At 40.4% G+C, this 19,960-nt stretch overlaps 1 protein-coding gene across 2 annotated transcripts in view; it reads left to right on the plus strand.

Moving 5' to 3' along the window:
• l3mbtl3 (L3MBTL histone methyl-lysine binding protein 3) overlaps window positions 1-7,586 on the plus strand; it is a 34,911-nt gene extending 27,325 nt beyond the window's left edge. For both annotated transcript variants that reach the window (XM_064340062.1, XM_064340063.1), the window contains exons 19-22: window positions 591-679; window positions 4,280-4,434; window positions 4,556-4,618; window positions 6,239-7,586. In XM_064340062.1, the coding sequence (XP_064196132.1) occupies window positions 591-679; window positions 4,280-4,434; window positions 4,556-4,618; window positions 6,239-6,379 (448 nt within the window). In that variant the 3' untranslated portion in view covers window positions 6,380-7,586. The remainder of the gene's footprint in view (window positions 1-590; window positions 680-4,279; window positions 4,435-4,555; window positions 4,619-6,238) is intronic.
• The last annotated feature ends 12,374 nt before the right edge of the window (window positions 7,587-19,960 follow it).

Raw genomic sequence — 19,960 nt, forward strand, 5'->3', positions numbered from 1 at the left:
TTCTGGATAAGATTGAGGACCCCTGCATTAATGTGTTGAATAAAAACATAACGCTTTCGAATTTCTGTTCTGATTGACGATCATCAAGATTGTGAGCCCACAAAACAGACTTCCCCTTCTATCGTTTCAAGGGTCATATCATTTATCTTCACTTTAATAATGGACTAATAGATTATTGATGAGGATAAGGGCGGTGAGACTTGCCTGTTTGTGTCTTGGCCAACATTTTACAAAATTCTGTGACATTGACTTCCCCAGTCTGCACTATAGCTCTTTTAATGACCTGCAGCAACATTGGTACATTTCGTCTGGTTAGCCGGAGAATTAGTGCATGCTGCTCCCTCTGTGTCCCACACCCACACTCAAATAAACAAAATATAATTGCAGTAGAATGTAAGATGGTTCACTCTGTACTGAGCATTGAGCGCACAGGATTTGGTGACCGGAAAGTTCCGTTGCTGGGGCTGGGTGCTGGAACAAAGAATATATGCAGCATCCTGGAACTCCTCACCTGGGCCAGCGAGGGAAAGAGGGGGTACAGTGGTCTGCCTGGCGATAAAGGGGTCACTCGCTCTCTTGCTGATTCTCAGGGTCGGCCGGCCGTGCAAGCAGCGGAAGGTGGAGGTGCTGGAGGAGGAGGAGATCGAGAGCGAAGTGTCCTCCATAATGGAGAGTAAAGGTACACACCCCGAGCCGCCATCTTTCGCTCTTCGTTCATCGCAGTATAATAGCATGTTGCAAATGTATTATGTCTGTGGCAGGCTGTTGTTTCCAAGGGTCGGACCCATTATACATCCAAGCGTGTAATTACCCTGTTCCTCAGATAAACTGTACAGCATAAATCACTTTTTTATTATCTCATTATGGAGGCAGAGTTTCTGTTCGGTTTTCTGCTATAATGCGATTTGAGCCACTGGAGAGGTCACTACTTGTAGCCTTTTTTGTTCTATGCTGTGCCACTTGTTTGCTCTGGACACACGACTCTAACAGTGCAGGGTTTCCATAGTTTCAGTGAAGACTGATTTACGATGGGCAAGTAAAACTGTTTCTTATCTTTATGGTTTTTTTTTGTTTTGTTTTGTTTTTTACGACTCTGGATAGTTTTTTTTCTTTTTTTCAAGAATGGGTCATTTATTTATGCGCTGTATTTTCATCTCCTCATTTATACAGTATTTTGACTCTTTTTTAAATGAAGTAATCCAAGAATTTCCAATAAAGAGAGCTTTTTGTATGCAGGCATTTCTATTCTTTAGAGGGCAGGTTGGGAAGACGTTAATTTGAAGGGGGCATCTGAAAGGATTTCACTGATTAATTGGAAGAATGTCATAAACCGCGGACGAGGCTCATTTTCACTTCCTCTGGTGATGCGGCAGCCAGCCGGTGACCCTCTTTTTTTCTTCCTTCGCTTGGCAGGGCGTACATTCTGTACGACCCGCTGCCCGCTCAGATGACGCTTAATTACAAGAAGAGGGGAGAAGAAGAAGAAGAAGAAAAAAAACCCTCTCCGTTGCTAGGTGTCGTGAAATCCGGCCCTGCTCCGAGCGTGGTTCATTAGTGACCACAGGGAGACCGCGGCGCGATGGTCGGCTGGCTGCAGATGCTAACGGCGTCCGCGCTTTGATCACTTCGCCGGCGGAGCTTCGAGCGCCCTGTTTATCCGAGTCCCTGTATGTGGAGTCGTTTCATCTGACAGGGCGCCGCCATGTGCAGCGTCTCATAGAATCCATACGGCGGCGGATGGGGGGTGGGCGATAATGCGCTCGTTATTCTGTGCCTGATTTCCAGAGCGCTCTGTGTCCCCTCCCTCCCCTCCTCGCTAAAACATCCAGAGATACAGCGGCGACGAGCGGTAAAATGCTCAAAATTTGAGCACTTCCTTGTATGCGGGGGAAAATTAATGCAAATGTAATGTAAATCTCACTTATGTGGGTTTAGGCTTAGGGCAGGATCAGTGACTCTCTTGCTAAATAACTTCAGATTTTGTGTCCACAGAGCTTAATTTAAAAAATATATACCATTTTTACTGAATATATAAAATTTATAATATAAAACGTGTACAGAAGCCTGTTTTTTCCTTATTTGCACAGTATAGTTTGTGTTAATACTATTGTGATGTATGCATTTGTGCCTTCCTAAGAAGGTAATCAAATGAGAAGGGCCGTTAAATATGTTTTGAAATACTATGAAACAATGAAGCAGAAATCAATAGCACTATATTGTTGCACGCTGAATGAATAATGCAGTGTTCCAATGAACAGATATACTAACACAGCAGATAGATGTATGTTTATAATGAGTAAATGTATATCAATCCGATACAGCTTTGAAACAAAGAAAATGTTAAAGAACTACACTAATTGTGTATCTAATTGCTTTCATTTCAAAACGATTTATTGCGGACGATTTAATGAAGCGAGTGTTTCCTCAAAGCCCTGAGGATGTTTGCTTGAGAATATTCTGGAAAAAGGCAGCAGCCTCCTTACTTGGTTATAAAAATACTGTGGTCTTGAGGGTATTTATTGTTGAGAGAAAATAGACACCAGAGCCAATATAAATGCAATTAAAGAATCATTTTCTGGCATGGAAAAAATAATCAATAATAGTTCATGTTATCTTGACACAAGCTTAAATACAAAACATTTTTTGGATACTGTTACAGAAATCATCTTTTTGCCAACACCAATAGCAGAGATAACTGAGGCTTGTGTGGGAAAATGGTTTGTGTATCAGGTCTCCTAAGATTTACCATCAATATCTTTTATTTTGATATCGGCACCCAGTGTTAGGTTGAACATGTCCAATTCCCACCCTAATTTGGAACGTCCAATTAGCTGTCTGCAATCACAGTTCATGTGGACAACTGTGGTTATCCTCTGAAGCACATGGTGTTGCCATAGCAAAGCTTGTGTAGGGTGGAGTAGGAGGAGGACCGTTCATTTTTGGATTTGGGTTGCAGTCCACTGGTGCCCAGTCGACCAGCAGTGGTTGCTAGAGAGCGATGAAACGTGGACTCCTAACCAACCTAACCCTCTTGTATCCTGTGCGATGCAATTGGCAGTTGTGCATCGCCTTAGGAACTACTGACTGCAGTTGGCACTGGCACTCATTCATGCACCACAGCATGTTGCCTTAACCAAATGAGCCACCCAGCACCCCCCATCAGAAGTGTTTTGAATGATTCTTTGAATTATTTCCATTTTGTGCTGCTTTTTCCTGAAGAACACATTTTTCTTATTGCAGTTTAAACAAATTTCAGTTAGCTTCCTGTCCTCTGACTTGTTCAACACTTCTCTCCCGTATTATTTCCCCATGTTTTGTTCTTCAAAATCCTTTGCGGTGCTGTTAAACAACTTCCCTTGTCACTAGCACTTATCAGAATTGAAAGATTAACACAGTGAGGTACTCGCAGCCGTGTTTCTGCCAGGAGCAAAGAACCGCTCTCCATTAACTGATTGCGGTACTCAGTGGGGATCAGGCAGCTGAACGCTCATTCCTGATCTGTTGAGCAGTCCTGGTTCCGTGGTATTTTCCACACACTGGTGTGTGATGCGGTCCTCTGTATTCTCTGGTGCTCTATGCATGGCCTCTTGCTTTTGCCCCATGACCGAGGAAACTTGAGGTTTCAGTGCCCTGATGAGTCAGGCCGCCAATTTTGCAGCTGCTTCTCTGATATGGAGTCGGTGATTGCAGCAATGGATCGGAGCACTGGAAGTGACAGACTGGTGGCCTGTTGATGGTTGTGGCTCAGGGGTCCATTGGCCTGGTCTGGGAGAGCAGCGGAGTCTGCTGGTTTTCACTGTTTTTATTGCACAGTTAACTCTCCTCGCCTGATTCCATGAGCCTAAATTGACTGATTTTTATGGTGGAAGGAACGGGCCACCCTGCAGGTCTCTGAGATGAGGTTTGGGGACGTTTGTTGTTAAAGCCACTTCAGGTCACAGAGAAAGGGAAGACATTCATCCGTCAACAATTCATCCAGGATTGGGCATTTACGGTGGCCTGCACTGCATAATATTTGGGACAAAGACTATTTTTTTTCTCGATTTGGCTCTGTACTGTAACAATTTTCGATTTGTAATAGAAGTTTTTTTTTATTAAAGGGTATTGCAGGTCAGAGCCCAGATATATTTCGGTTTTACCATGTAGAAATTCTGGCACTTTTTGTACATAGCACCCAATTTATGTATACATGTATGATATATGTTCTATAAATAAAAAATTATTTTTCTGTTTTTTGTATTTTCGTCTTGACCGATGCTGTGGCCGTGCGCGTGCTCAGAGCTGTCCTTGCAGCAGGCTCTGCACCAGTCGGTGTTCATGCCCTGCACCTCGCCCTCCCCGAGCGCGCCCTTCTGCTGGGACCAGCACAGCAAGCTGCTGCCCTCCGTGGCCGGCATCACCGCCAGCAAAGTGGCCGGGTGGAGCGTGGAGGAGGTACGTAGCCTCGCGCGTTTATCCAGCGGCCTCTGAAGCGAGAGCTCGCCTGGTAAAAAAAATTCACCCACGATTCCCAGGTCTGGGCTCTGACCTATCACGTCGTTCGTGTCTTCATCAGGTGACCGCGTTCATCCAGGGTCTCCCGGGCTGCAAGGATCAGGTGCGGATGTTCAGAGAAGAGGTAAGCCTTCGGATACGTGACCGTACACATGAATGAGTTAAAAGAAAAAAGTTCCAAGGCAGTCATGTGGATGTCAAAAGGCCTTTATTGTATGGGCTAGAACATGTTAAAAAGCTGGCGACCAATGCATTGCGGCTAAACAGCCTTTGCAGTAAAGCCTTTTTAACATTGACATGATTGCCTTGGAACTTTTTTCTTTTTACTCATTTTCAGAACCTCTGCTTCCAATTAGCTCCAGTGGCTGTAAGCTTTGACACCCTCAAAGCGCATCTAGTACTTTTCCTTTTCTAGAAGTGGGTGAATTTGGGCCTCAAACACATGGCATTTGCACCTTCCCTTATGGTATCATTTTGGTTATAAAGACCAGCTCTCTCCTTCCCACAGTTGGATCCTCTTAAATGGCAGACATCCATGTCACGCTGGTACTGAAACTGTATTTACAGCAGACGAATCTCGCATGTTTACTGACCAAACAAATAATCAGATTGCAGTGGTGCGTAGGCAGGTGGGCAGGGAAACCGTGTGTGATTTCCGCGCGTTGCCTTGCATTTGAAAAAAAGAACTACAACAAAAACGTAATTGAATGAAATTAACAGGAACCCATTGAGTTCGTAGCATCTATTAATGGGCCAAGTGAAGCAGTAGCTTTAATAATTATACTGCACAGGCGTTTTCTTTTCTCTGAGCTGTTGGTTCCCTGGTGTAACAGTGTGAATTGCGTATGCCTCGCTGTGCCTGAAGAACAGAGGTCTCTGCCCCCGTCTCTCAACGTCATTCTCCACTGCAGGGTCTCCCCCTGAATTAATGGCCTGTGTTGCTCGGGGTATAATATTCTTTTTTTCGAAGCAATTAAGCTCTGATCACAAAATTATTACTTGCTAATTATTTACTGTCGCGTTACTTGTTGGGGAATAGAAAGCTGCTGGATATATTCCGGGAACCGCACGCGCGCTTCGCCGGAGAAACACGTAAACATGCACGCACGCAAGATTTACTGTCCATTTCAGGTCCGGAATTAAATTTGAAGCTCTCTGATGTTTCAGGATTGTATGGAGATTGTGTCTAATGGGCTGTCTGTCTACGTGGGCTGAATATTGGTACCCGAGTCCCAGGCCTGTGCAAGGTCACTTTTATATCAACATGACTGATATGTGATTCATATTATCAGATTGCTTCACATGATGTGCATAATTGTCATTACTTAAGATTCTGCTGAGTGCAGTGATAATTATCAGATTGCATCACACAATATGCATAATTATCATTACTTCAGATTCTGCTGTAGTTTGGTCAGATTCAGTTTTCATGCTATTAGTCCTTCATGTAAAGAAATCTTGCTTTGAAGTAAGTTGTCGTAGAATAAATCTCATATTACTCCCGTCATAGCTGTGGTTCATATTTGAAAGCCTTTCTTGTAGGTTTACACCTTATGAATTGAATATAGAATACTTGGGCTTCAAAAACTGGAGAACACTGGAGGTTCAGGCTCTGTAGCAGGTTGTCAATTAGAGAAAGACGGACATAATCTATTAAACCAGTGTTTATTCATGTTAACGAATGGTAAATTAGTATTTTTTTGTAATTGTGCATTTCTAATTACTCCGCTTTTCTCCATTCCAGCAAATTGACGGCGAAGCCTTTCTGCTGCTGACCCAGGTCGACCTGGTTAAAATCATGAGCATCAAACTGGGACCCGCCCTAAAGATTTACAATTCCATCCTGATGTTTAAGACTGCGGAGGACTCCTATAATGAGCTCTAACCAAACGCCAGGCACGGATCTGTATCCAGGAGGTTCCTGATTAAGGCTGAAGCACAAAGAACTCCAATCTCATGCAACTTGGAATGCATATTAATTCAAATGAATTGCACAAATGCTTTTTAAAATTGGATCCTCAGGTCCAAAAGACTCATATTAACATGCTTGAGGATCTTCCATTGAAGAACTATCATTTTTCATCTTTTTGTTGTACATTCTGTGTAATAGAAATTCGATCAATCGGGGGCAAAGTGTGTCTTGTCTACCGAAGGTGGTTGTAAATATTCTAAGGGATAGTAGAGTACGTTCCTCATCATTGTAATTTTAAATATTAAAATCCCACCCTTTTTTTTTTGTTCCCTGTGAAATGTAATGCTGGTTTCTGTTTATTAACCCCCCATTGTAATAATTGGGTGACAGAAATCCAGACACATGACTGGATGTGCTTAAGTTAAAAGTGTAAAACCGGACCGTCATACCCACATAATGGCTTTTTTCAAACCCTATTCTGGGAATCCGGAGCGTGCTAGAAAAACAAATTATAGCCGGGAATCGAGGTGCAGTAATTCCCCGGCTGGGTAGCGGAGGCAGAGGAATAAATTCATGGAAGAGCGGTAATGTGTTTTGATCGTTGTAACCTCTCTTGGTGCAGTGCCTGCTGAGGGAACCTTTTTAGTTCCGGGAAGACGGGGGAGGATTTTCGCTTAAGAGCCGCGTGGGTCAGTCTGAATTTCGCAGCAATAGCACTACTACTTCTCGGAATTTGGGTCAAGAATAAAGGAATTCAGGCAATAAATGCTTTATGAAGCTTTCACGGTACCGTCCCCATGAGCAAGTAAAGGCCTTTCAGAGGGTGGATTTTCATTGTGACACTACATTCTCATCACTGATATTTTTCCTGTGTACAGAACTTTTTTTGTTTTGTGTTATAATAGTCCTCTCGAAGGTGAACACAGGTACAGTCATATTCCCTTTTCCCTCTTCCTGAAATATGAGTAACAGATGCTTAAAGAGGAAAAACGCAAATGAACTGTTCTGTCATTATTTATTTATTTAATGATGCTGTATCTCATGAAAATGAGAGAGAAAGCTATGCATATGCGTTTGATATAAAAATTGGAGGGACCTGGTAGTGTTGCTACATATGGGAGCATTGAAGCCTTTGTTCCACCGCTGTACTGATATGCTAATAAAAATGCTGATAATTGGATGATTTCTCCCGCGTTTTCTCATTATTCACAACTCTTGTAGTCATGTGTACCAGTAATATATTTCCTTCACTCGGTTTCTTACCTATTGCTATCTCCACTACTGATGTGTGCAGTTGAATTTTTTTTTTTTTTTGTTTTGTTTTGTAGTGGACTGCTCGTCAGGTTTTTTCTTCAGATGCAGAAAGGAGTCAAAGGTCATATTGATTTCATTGTGTGTGTGTATGTGTGTGTGTGTGTTTGTGTGTGTGGGTGTGAATCTGAGGCAGAGAGAGGGGGAGAAGGAAAGATCACCATACTATTTCTAAAATGGCTCTGAAACATAAAGAACAATAGCAAAATGTGCTAACATTTCAATTCTAAATCACATATTCACATTGTTGACCTAATTCTTGAATTCTGAACTGATTTTTTTATTTTGTATTTTGTCATACAGTAATTAAGCCAACCATTTTCTTCTCATGAATAACTTTTAACTAATAACTAATTTGTTTTAATCCCCTTAACTGTTAAATGTCTCTCATGTACAGCAGATTTCTGACAAGCCTTTTGATCATATTGCTTTCACTTCATGGTGCAATATCACCTGAACTGAGAAAATGAGCTGGTGTACGTGTCAGTACGGATTTCACAGGTCTATAAATGCAGTTTGGTTCCTAATTTATAAGCCTCGTAGACTGAAAGCTTTTAAGTGTAAAGTATAAGGAAATACATATTTTGTCATGGAACACCACAGTTAGAGCGGGCATGAATATTCATACATGCAAATTAAGTTTCCATTTGAAGTTTGCCTTACCAGAACAGTATGTCCATCTCAAACCCTGTATAATGGCTGTTATTCTCATGTGATGGGCTGAGTAAAGGGGAATAAATCGAATGCATTTTGATAGCAGTTAATTGTACGTGAGTGGCTTTTCGTCTGTGACTGTCAATGACATCCTCGAATCACTGTGGTGTACGCAGGTGGCCTTGGTTTGAATAATCATTTATAAACTCCTGTGTAAAAAAATTAGCAAAGGGCTTTTGTTGATGGTGCCAACAAGGACACAGCTGTTTAGACATGAATCTCAATGGATATTTCACTTTCCATTTCTATGAAGCTGGCAGTTGAAGTAATGAAAGCTTCCGCTTGCCTCAACTTCGCTAGATCCAGTCGAGAGATAATGAGCATTGTTTCATGAAGATAAATTGGCTATAAAGCTAGCGACTAAACTGACTTCAAGCTAACACTGGCACACACATATTATAATAGACAATTTTTGAACATTTATTATGTGTGGTAATGCATCCTTTCCTCCAATTTCAAGGGAGAATATTTTTCACACATTATTTATTTTGCGTAAGTATAAATATAGAGGAAATTATAATTTAATGTAAATATAAAGAGGGACTGAAATTGCAGCCAACAGAACAATGAGATGCGGCATGGATAATGGAAGCTGTTTTTCACATTGCATTCACAAGGCCTAAATAATGCGAAATGTGTCTTTGCAAGGACTCAGGAAGAATTCTTCTAAATGTTTATAGTTTATACATATTTCACACACACACACACACACACACACACATTTTTTAACCGGGGATAAAGTAAAAATATTCTTTGAAGTAAAAAAAAAAACAAAAAAACAGGCAATTTATTTCGCCTATTACAGTGGGCCTATTGAGTTATCACTGAACTGAATGTCATGTTTTAGTCATGTTGTTCTGTTACATACAATGAATATCCCCTCCGATGCTTTCAGGCTATTCAGTAAATTGTCTCTCTTTGAAGTATTTAATGAAACTGCAATCGAAATTTACAAATGGTAATAATTATAGTTGGATTCAGCTTGACATTAACATCAGAGAGTTTGACATTTGACATTTTTTACGTTGACATTTTATTTCTATGTCTCCAGCACAAGCGCAAACAAAATGAGAAAAAAAGACTGAGGAAAAATTAGGAAAAAGTCTGCTGCTCCCTATTGCACAATTATAAAAATGGACAATAATTATTTGGAACCAGGGGTTTAGCCAGTAAGGCTCGCATGATAATGTGTTTTCCATATCTTGCTGGATTACGTGTTCGCTGCTCAATACTCCGATCCTGCTCGGAAAAGAACCTCATATATCACTGTATTTGTCACAGCGTGAGGTATGCCATGTTTACATGACAATAGTTTTTGTTGGGCCGTCACAAACTGAATGTACATGTTGATTTATAAAAGCAGCGGGATAATCTCGAAACATTTTTTTCGAGCAAAGCACCAGGTTTCGCGCGCTCATGGCCTAATTATGTACCCCCCATCCCGCGGGGATGGCTTTCCGACTGTGATAACAGACCCACGTAAAACCCTTTGAAGTGAATGCTCTGGCTCCCCGTCCCGTGATGCTGCTCCTCCCGATGGGCTCACCCGGGTGTGGGGAAGAATCTGCTCAAGGAGAACAACGTGATGAAACGATCAAAGTATGGTTTGCATCAAATCCGAAGCTCAACCCTGCTGAAGATTCCAGCTTAAACCAGCCTATGCTGGGCAAGCTGGTTTGAATGCCAGGGAAGAAGCTGTGTTTTTGACACTTTTAGCCGGTCAACTGGCAGTTCACCAGCTGACCAGCCTACATAGGCAGCTAGTCCACCAGGACACCAGTTTACTCTGCCAGCTTAACCAGCTTTGACCAGATTTGTCCAGCTAGAAACTAGCATTAACCAGGAACAGAACAGTTATGACCAGCTAGAAGTGTTGAAAACACAGCTTATACCAGCTTAGAATCCCAGCTGGTTTTAGCTGGAATTCTCAGCAGGGAAGGAATGAGAATAGAAAATAAACTAAGCAGGGCCACTGCAGCTGAATCAAAACCAACTGTATTTGCCTAGCCCTGTGTTGCAAAAATCTGAGCTGTTACACCAGTGCACAGTCCTCCCACGTTTTTGAGATGGTGTCTCGTTAAATACAGCTGTTACTGAGCAGATGCAGAGATGGTTTGTGAATCACTTCGCTAACGAGGTTTATGAACCCTGACAGACAGCAAGACAGACATTCCCCACAAAGATCCCCCTCCGTCATTTGAAAGGGGATTCTAGTGGGATTCACGTCTTAGCCGGGGGGTTAAGTTCATGCATAACCAGGACAGAGGCAAATAATTTACAGCAAACAGGACTGGTCATCTTCATGATCAGACCTTTTGGTAAAACGCCAACAGCATAGAATATGGAGTGCCGCACTGTTTTAATTATTTAGTTATCTTTAAAGTCATACACTAGACAGACTGTTGTGGGCTTGGAAAAAAATAAAACATGACAAAAGCATACATGCATCTATGATTCTCTGTGGTTTCCTTTGTGTATTTTGTAGAATACATTTCTTTGGTAATTCTGTACTGGGTAAGCGATATCAAACTTGCCTCAGGTCATTTCATATGTGATAACTATATGTATTTTTTTTATTTCACTAATTATTGCATGTATTTGAATATACTGTATATATGCCTCTGTAACCCCTGATTCTCATGATTCGGGTCATGAAAATTTTATTCCAACCCCAAGGCAACCACTGCACAGTCATACTTAGTAATTTATTTCAATGGAGGCTTTGGTGTTTTCCATTTTTCTCAGACAAAGAAGACATCCAATTCTGAGTTTCCCCGCTGGCATTTTATTAACTGAAGCTACATCTGAAGAATCTCATGACAGAACTGGAAGAACAACGGGCCAAACAGATTTTGTCAAACACTGCTGCTAGAATGACACGCTCCAATGGCAACTGTCAACTAGTGAATTTTGTTGGAAAAGCAAGTTATCAACACATTTGGTTGACACTTCTGTTCACTCATTGTCATTGTACCTGCAAGGTACATGTTAAATATTGTACATTTCATGTCCCTGTCACAAATCACATACAGAATCACAGCTTGAACAATACAGATTCAGATTCTTGGAATCTATTTGGAACATTCTGTGCAGTACGGCCGATTTCAGAGGCCTGCTTTGGTTGTGTCCATGGAAATTCATTAATTAGTAAGGATATGTACTCGCCTAGATTCAGCATCTGTTTAATGATGTGTGTGTGTGTGTGTGTGCGCGGGTGTGTTTTAAACCAATGTAACTCTGCTATGCTACCACAGCAACAAGCATCATTGTCACCATGGAGACACCATATCTAGGTCTTCATGTTTTAGATGAGTGTTAATGCCATCTTGAGTGTGTGTGTGTGTGTGTGTGTACATGCGCATGTGTGTGTGTGTGCGTGTGTGGCATGGGGAAAGAGGGATGGAATGATCTGTGTTTGTCAGTAAGACAAAGAAAAATACGGTAAATAGAAAATATGGAATAGAACAATAACATAATACAGCAATGCACACTGGTGTCACATCCATTTTGTCATTTAAAAAAAAGTATAAACCCTGTCGTAAATGCATTATGCTTCCTCTCAGTTCAATGGAAATCACAAAAGGTAACAATATGGTATATAAGATATAGTCCTTTTATATACACAATATACTGTATAAAAGTGAAATTGAATTGCATTTAAAGATATTGTATTATGATAGGAAGAGTACCCAAAATGGAAAAGTCTCATTGTATCATTTGCTTGTGTAAATTCCTGAGTTAGAACGAATAAACATAAACATCCCTTTGAGAGGAGGGTTGGGAAGCATAGAAAAATGTTCACATTTCATAATGACTGTTCCTGTGTGATGCTTTCTCTTTATACGATAGCCTGCATGGATGTATTCATAGTGGCTCTGACGGTGACAGTATTCAGGAACTAAAATGAGGACCTGTGGACCTTTTTGAATACCACGTCTCATTTGCGAAGAGGGGCATTGAAAGCCGTCACTTGTCTAGTATCATCTGGGATGCAGATGGCCTGGTTGTTGGCAACACCGTTTGAGGGTCTCCTTGGTATTAAATGTCATTCGTACTGATTTAAACTGGCAGAATACCAGAAGTTTCCATTGCTTCGTTAGTTCAGTACGAGTTCAGGTGATTTTTTTTTTTTTTTAATTCAGTGACTTGTGAGGATATAACTGATTAAAAACCAATGTTTTTTAATACAGTATATTGTAAATAAATGAACAATTTCCAAAGGAAGAATTTTGTTTTAAATCCTCCGTACATGGACATCTCTGAAGGGGCTTGCACTAAAATCTCACTGGAAATACTCAGACTGTTGATATTTTACTGGGTCCATCCCCCTCCACTGTATATTCCGAAGGAATTTATCACATGTTTTCTGCATTCCATACTATGAGACTGACCATTAGAAACACCACGGGTGAATATTCACTGGTACACAGCTTTTTGTTAGTATTTCTGCATGACGTGTAGTTTGTCAATTCAGTGGCCAGGAATAGTATCTTCATGGTTTCCTCCCAGAGCTCTGTCTAGGGAATGCATTCTTTTATTTGATATCAAAAACCTATTTACTCCACACATTCCTGGATATATGTAGTTCTGTGCGGTAAAAGTATTGTAGAAAATGATAAATATAGTCTTGGCTCCTGAGGGAAAAGGAACGATTTACTCCCACACAACATTTAAATCTGTAAACAAACTGAAATTCTACCGTAAAGCTAGTTTCGTTGAACAAATAATTGATTCAAACCCATGAATGAATGAGCTCAGTAATGCCTTGGATTGTCAAATTTATTACAGCAACTATTCATAAATAGTTTCAGTTCCATAGTTTTAGAATCTGGGTCCATCTTTGATTTTTTTCTTTTTTTTTTCTTCTCATTAACAGGCATTATTGGATGTTACCCAACTACAATCTATATTGTGAAGGGTGAACATCTTGTCCCTACATCTTTTATATACGTGAGTGAGATTTCTCTTTTGTGTATTATGCAAATTATATTAGTTTTACATTGAGCACAGTATGCAATCATAGAGTTAATTTAAGTTAAGTAAAAGTAATTTGGTAATGTAAAAGTTTTGAAGAAGACTCCATTCCAGCTATGAGAGGTGCTGTATAAACACACGTCCATTGGCATAAACATAAATAACACTCACTTGTTTGATTAATTAAATTGCGTACTGCCATAAATGAGCAATATTACAGTTTTTGCCAAATTATTTTCAAACGACCTGGATTTATATTTTGAAGGTTTGTTGTTTTGGCAGAATTCCCATTAGTTTAGAAATATAACAATATGAATTCACAGATTGGATCAACTGTTCACTTGCCTCTTTGTGTTCTTTGTATACGGTAAATCCTCTGGCTTTAATCACTGGGACATATGGAAAAAATGGAAGTCATTAAGCCATGAATATTTAATTAAATTGCCATTGCTCAGCTATGTCACAAATAAAATAGTCCAACGTGTCCATGTTGCATCATGCATGTACATTGACTCAAAATATATTATTATGATGAAATCATTGAATAAGAAGATAAAGCATCTATGATGATTGCATCATCACACTATTTCAGGAGAACAACTGTATGTACGTTACGCAATCTTTATATTTAGAGATTAGTAACAGCAAATGTTGTCTAGTTTTCAGTTGAATGTAGAATGTTTTTAAAACCGGTGCTCCATTTGGAATAATAGCCTATTTAAGGATGATAATTTCTGCAAAATAATTACACTCAGGCACATACGCAGAAAAATTATCCATTAATAGGTAATGGCAGGTCACAAATCCTGGTTATTGCCTGGATGCTTGCCCATCTTAAGCTGAATCCAGCAGCGAGGAAAGCCAATTAACGTCACAAACACAATTGGAATTTCCATGGCAACAAGAGTTCTATTTTTATACATTTTCAGTGTATATTTACCCTCCAGTTCCTTATAGCCAATTTTAAACCTGTGTTTGCTCTCAATAATAAGCGTTACTGAAGGAAAAGCAGTTGCATGACTGATTTGCTTGTGATTTCATGTTGAGTAGAAGAGGACTGCTTGTTAACACACATAAATGCAAACTCATGTTCTTGGCAAGGTATGGAAAGGCAATTTACTCGAGGGGAGGAGGTGGGGTGGGCAACAGGTTAATTCTTTTGCAGACCTCCCCATCATTCCCTAGCTCAAAAGGACTGCTAATTAAGAAAGTTAGTATTAGTATTCTATCTATAGTGCTGCTCTTTGCCACCTACACAGTGCACAGAGCGTGACTTCAAAGATTAATCTAAGGCTTCTTTTGAGGCCTACATTGGTAGAGCTTTGCCTCTCTGTGTGTTCCCATCTGTACAGAGATACCCTTTTTCAGATATTTCTCCTTGCCCAGGAAACTAAATAGAAACCCGAAAAGCTTCTTAATTCAAAGGCTCCGTACAAGGCCAAAGATAAGCTTCTTTTGAATCCTCTCAGAAATCCTCAGATGTTCCTTCTCCACCCATGAAAGGCGCACCATTACTAAGTTCAGGAACTCGTACTGAACTGCCGCTCTTTCCATCTCACGCACGGGATCACGTAATTACTTTCGGGGGACGTCACAAAACAGCCGCCACTCCTTTAGGGTCGAGGTGACCGGCGGGTTGAGTCTCTGCCAGGTTGGCTGCAGTGATGAGGGCGAACTGAGGAGAGCCGCTCGAGTAATGACATTAGACATCTTCAGAAATCCAGGGCCGGCTCTTCATTAGAGGTTTCGTCTTCAGGTCAAACCAAACTTCGGGGGCTTCGGAGAAGAGCTTGAACGAGGAACGAGCGCTCGCAGATGTACGTGACTCGGCATCCCGAACTGAGGCGAGATGGCATGGGAAAAAAATGACATGTCACAGAGTGTAGCATTGCTGTCCTTTTATCGAGATCATTGAGATAAATCACAGAGATGTATTTTATAAATCTCTCATAAGTGGACATTTATGATGCTACATACTAGACAGTTTTATACATATAGATCAACATATTCTACCCCAAGGATCACAAAGTGGAAACATTTTCAAAATAAGTGTTTGGAATTGATTTAGGGGGAACTGTAAGTGTGACATCCATTTAAGCATAAGTCCATTAAGCATAATCAATCCCTCCTCATCTGGGCACCACAGCGGCTTTGGAAATGATTATTATTCCTTTGCTTGGCAGGCATCCATGTCCAAGGTGACTTCCAATAATTTTACACAACATACACGAAAAAGACGGATTCGCTTTCCCGAAATAATTCAGGTTACGTGCTTTTCCCGAGAATACAACTGCCGCGCCTGGTTAGGGAACAGGAACAGCCAGTTCCTTACCATCACATCGCACTACCACCTGATAAGCATGCAATTGTCTTATACAACAGCATTACCCTGTGACTCACGCCAGCAGTAGATTCTGAGCCTGCTGCCTTTGAAACCCCCTCATGCAGCAGAAGCCGGCTGAAGCGTGCCAGCAAGCTTACTTGGCAGACCTGTCCTAATGGCAACGTCCCCTATAAGAAGGTCTGTTCCTCCACGACCGAGACCCGCCGCACTGGCTTTCGCCGAGGACGGTGTGTGGCGGGGCTTCAGCTAAAGGTCGCAAATGTGTACCTGTGGATAAGGCGGCTAAGCGTCCTCCACCGCCGCACTCGACAATTGATTGACAGCGACCGTAATCCCAAACCACGGGGATTTTAGCTACGATTCTCTCCGGTTTGTACAACCAGCCCCCTCACTAACCCACGGAACAAAAAACGAAAACCACTCACGCACACAGGATCTCGATATATGTTAAGGAAATTCCGAGAAAATCAGTGTTATGATGATTGACAGGGATGACCTTTTGAAATATCTCAGTCTACAGATTCATGTTATCAGTGTTGGAACATTCTTTGGAGAATTCTCTTTTATAAACATTTTCAGTCAATGATCAAAAATATTAAAAAGGAGGATTTACAGATTGTCCTTATTTTCCTGACTAATCTATTGTTTTGTTACCTTAATTCACCACAAAGGTTGATATTTACAGATACTTTCCCTCCATTTAACAGTTTTTATGCCTCCTAGAAAGGCCTCCTCTCAATTTATTTATGTGCTCTTCACCCTGTGCAGTGGTGTTATTCTTTGGTATATGGCAGCAATAAAAAGACATAAGCCAATCCATAATAAAATCAACAAATCCTATTTAGGCTATCCAGTGTACACTACTGTGGCTTGGTTGGGTAGTGAGCCCTGTTTTCATATTTAAAAGTCAGGGGTGATAAGGGCGAATGATTAATGTATATTTAAAAGGAATAAACACCCAACGAGTCGGGGAAGGTCAGTGTAGGCGTATCGCCTTCCACCGAGGGAGCGCCTTTGCGATTTCGCCTCTCATGTCTCGTTTAAAAACGGACACTGCAGAAATATGGTTATTATTATATTCAGTCAAGGAATACCATTTTAGGCACTGTAATATTTTCAGGAGAGGGCCACAGCTTACTCGTGTGGAACAAAGGAAAATCACCGAAGTGTGAATGGTTTCAACCTTGCACGGTCCTTGTATCAGAATTAACGATAATGGCAGGCCTTTCGATTTATGTCCAGGTATTGGCACTTTCAAGGCCTTGTGATGTGCACGTGATTTTGACAAATACCTTTTAAGCCCAAATTTATAGGCAAGTCCCCAAAATGGCCTGGAAAAGAATGTCCATGCCTAATGTTCCTGCAAGGGCTTTCTCCATACGCAGTTTACAAATGGAGCCAGACCCTCAGATCGATTTTGAATTAAGTTCGCAATTACCCTGTTTAGAACATAAACTAAAAAATAACAAAAACATTATTGGGGACTGCACAGAGTAATATTTATACAATTATTTTATTGTGTTGGGTCTGTAATTATAATATGTTTTAAAACATATTTTTAAAGTATTTTTACTTATTTATTTATATATAGTTATATATTTACTTATTTATTATCATGTATTAGTATTTCATATAATAGGCTCAGCTGGTAAAGCACTTATTACCACAAGTGGAGGCTGGGTAATATTGTCACAGGTTTCAGGCTGGGCTATATCATGCGCCTGTCGCAGTGGGGAAAAATGGCTTCCTCCTGGTAGGGTGAGTTCAAGGTGAACACGTTTCGCCGGGTTTCTGCTCCAATACTTTCTCCCAAAGCTGCACCAGGCCCACGGGCTTCCAATGGAGAGTGAGAGGCACAGATACCCTCCTCTGGTCACCAGCGCTTCTGTGCCACTGTGTGGCCTGCAGTGGGGAAAGTAATCACTGGCTTAGAGATAAGAGAGTGAACCAGGAGAGAACATGTGCGTGTGTGTGCAGCAGGAAGCAAAGCAGGGACTTGATGTACGCAAGCGGCAATTGAGGAGAAAAATGTTCTTTAAAAAAAGTTCTAAAGAGATATTGAGCATCAAAAACATAGAATAGTTTAGAATTGTTCCAGTGGAATCCTTATCTAAAGAACGAGTCTATTTTCATTTATTTACATCTGCTTCATTTTTTTTTTTTTTTGCTTGTTCTTGTTTTTGTGTATTCTGTGTATTATTCCCTTGTTTTTGTGTTGTTTATCCTCTGTATTTACTAATTGTACAGCACTTTGGTTGATGATAGTCATTTTAAATGCGCTTTATAAATCAACTGGACTTGATTCGACAATTCGAAAGGCTTTTTTTAGAGCATTCCATTCAGTGGAGGTACTCTACTGCCGCTGGCCTTATATCTTCCAGATGTATGCATTCTCTGTGTTTATTAAACAACAGAAGGGATCAAAATGGGGAGGAGGGGGGGGAGGGGTCATTTCTGATAGATTTACAAGGGGAAAGGATACCAATGCATTAGATGAGATTCAAAGCCTATGAAAGCAGCCTCTGGGGTTGTGAAGAGTCTTTAACCATTCTTTCTTTATCTTTGCTTGTCTTTAACTGACACCTACTGTAGTATTTCTGGATGTTAAGGTGTTAAGTCATAGTTGTAAACATATCTCAAGTGCCACTACCTTTTCTTTGCCGAACAGTAAAATTAATTACCTGTTCATTTCTGCCTGCTGCTCTTTTATAAATGATGTACAAGCATGCTTTCATTATACATTAAGAATTTGAACGGAAAAATCTTACAAAGGAACATGCAGTTATACAGTATATAAAGAGTCATAATTATCCATTCAAGGAATTATCACCGAATGTAGTTTGTGTAATACTATGACGAATGATCTAGACTGTGATGAAAAAAAAATCCACTTCAGCCACAGCAACAGACCCATTTAATTTGCCATTCAGAGATATGTGTCTGCAGTGGAGAGGCATAAAATTTACAATCAGCAACCAATTACAAATCCAACAACAGGTTTTACAATTAAGTCTTGTCTTTATGGAACAAGGGAACAATGATAAAAACTGAACTTTCAGAGATGAGAATGGGCAGACCGACCAATCTTGGCTAGTAGCATGTCTAAAACAATAAAAATATATTTCATGCTGCACACTCCCCCTCTCGTGCCATTGTCCAAACAGATATGCAAAACAACCCAACAAAGAAACCACACTGGAATTCCAAAACTGTCCCACAAGGAGCAAAAAGGTAAAATAGAGGTTAATAGGAAAGATAAACATGTTCAGATCAAAAATCTCCCATGCCTTGAATCTTACATCAGCAGCATGATACTAAAGGCACATTTTTTTATTTTTTTTTAATCCATTTTGGATCAGATAAAAGCACATCTCTAACTTGAAAACTAAGTCTTTGGAGAAGTCATAAACGGAATCTTTCCCTGCCCAGAATCAACACTGTAAAGATTTAACTTTTTTACAGAGTTGAGGCAGATATGAGTTGTATAAACACAGGAAATTGCAGAGACTCCAAACATCTGCAAGACTTTAGATATGGATCTCGTTCTGTTGGTTAACTCTTTAGTAGGGGGTAACAGCAACCAAGCATGCTGTCTCCATAAGTGTCTGTTTTTATGTCATTCTGCCAAGCCAAAGGGTTGGTCAGCATGTACTGTCTGTCAGGAAAGTCAATGAAGGATGTGGAAGCTTTTTTCTTCCGTCAAGCTGGCTAAATGTTTATTTTTTTTAAATCACTTCTGCATGATTAAAGTGATTATAAAAGTGGAGCATGTGCTAAGCAAACATAAACTGTGACTTATGTACATTATGCACACCCATTGATACTGCCCTTTATAAACAGGCATAGCTCTTGGGGTTAATGTGTGTTGCCATACATTCATTTATTATAAATCTGCGTTACATGACAACGGCTTTTTTCATATACGGACTCTAGATGCACAACAATTTAGATTGTTATCTGACGCTGTGAATATTGAAAAATCGAATTATATCTATTAATATAAAGCGAATGAAAATATATAACATCTTACGTTTGGAATTTTCATTTCTTGTCTTGTGGTGAAACTGTTTAATATAACCAATCTGACAATTGGAATTGGATGCCTTGACCTCAGCGATGCATACATTTAAATTGCCATTTTTTTCCTCCTCGGTTCATTGTGCGTCATTTAAAGTGAAGCGTCACGTGAGCGTACAAATCTCGCCAGTCGC

This window comes from Anguilla rostrata, chromosome 6 (genome assembly GCF_018555375.3).
Source record: "Anguilla rostrata isolate EN2019 chromosome 6, ASM1855537v3, whole genome shotgun sequence".
NCBI lineage: Eukaryota > Metazoa > Chordata > Actinopteri > Anguilliformes > Anguillidae > Anguilla > Anguilla rostrata.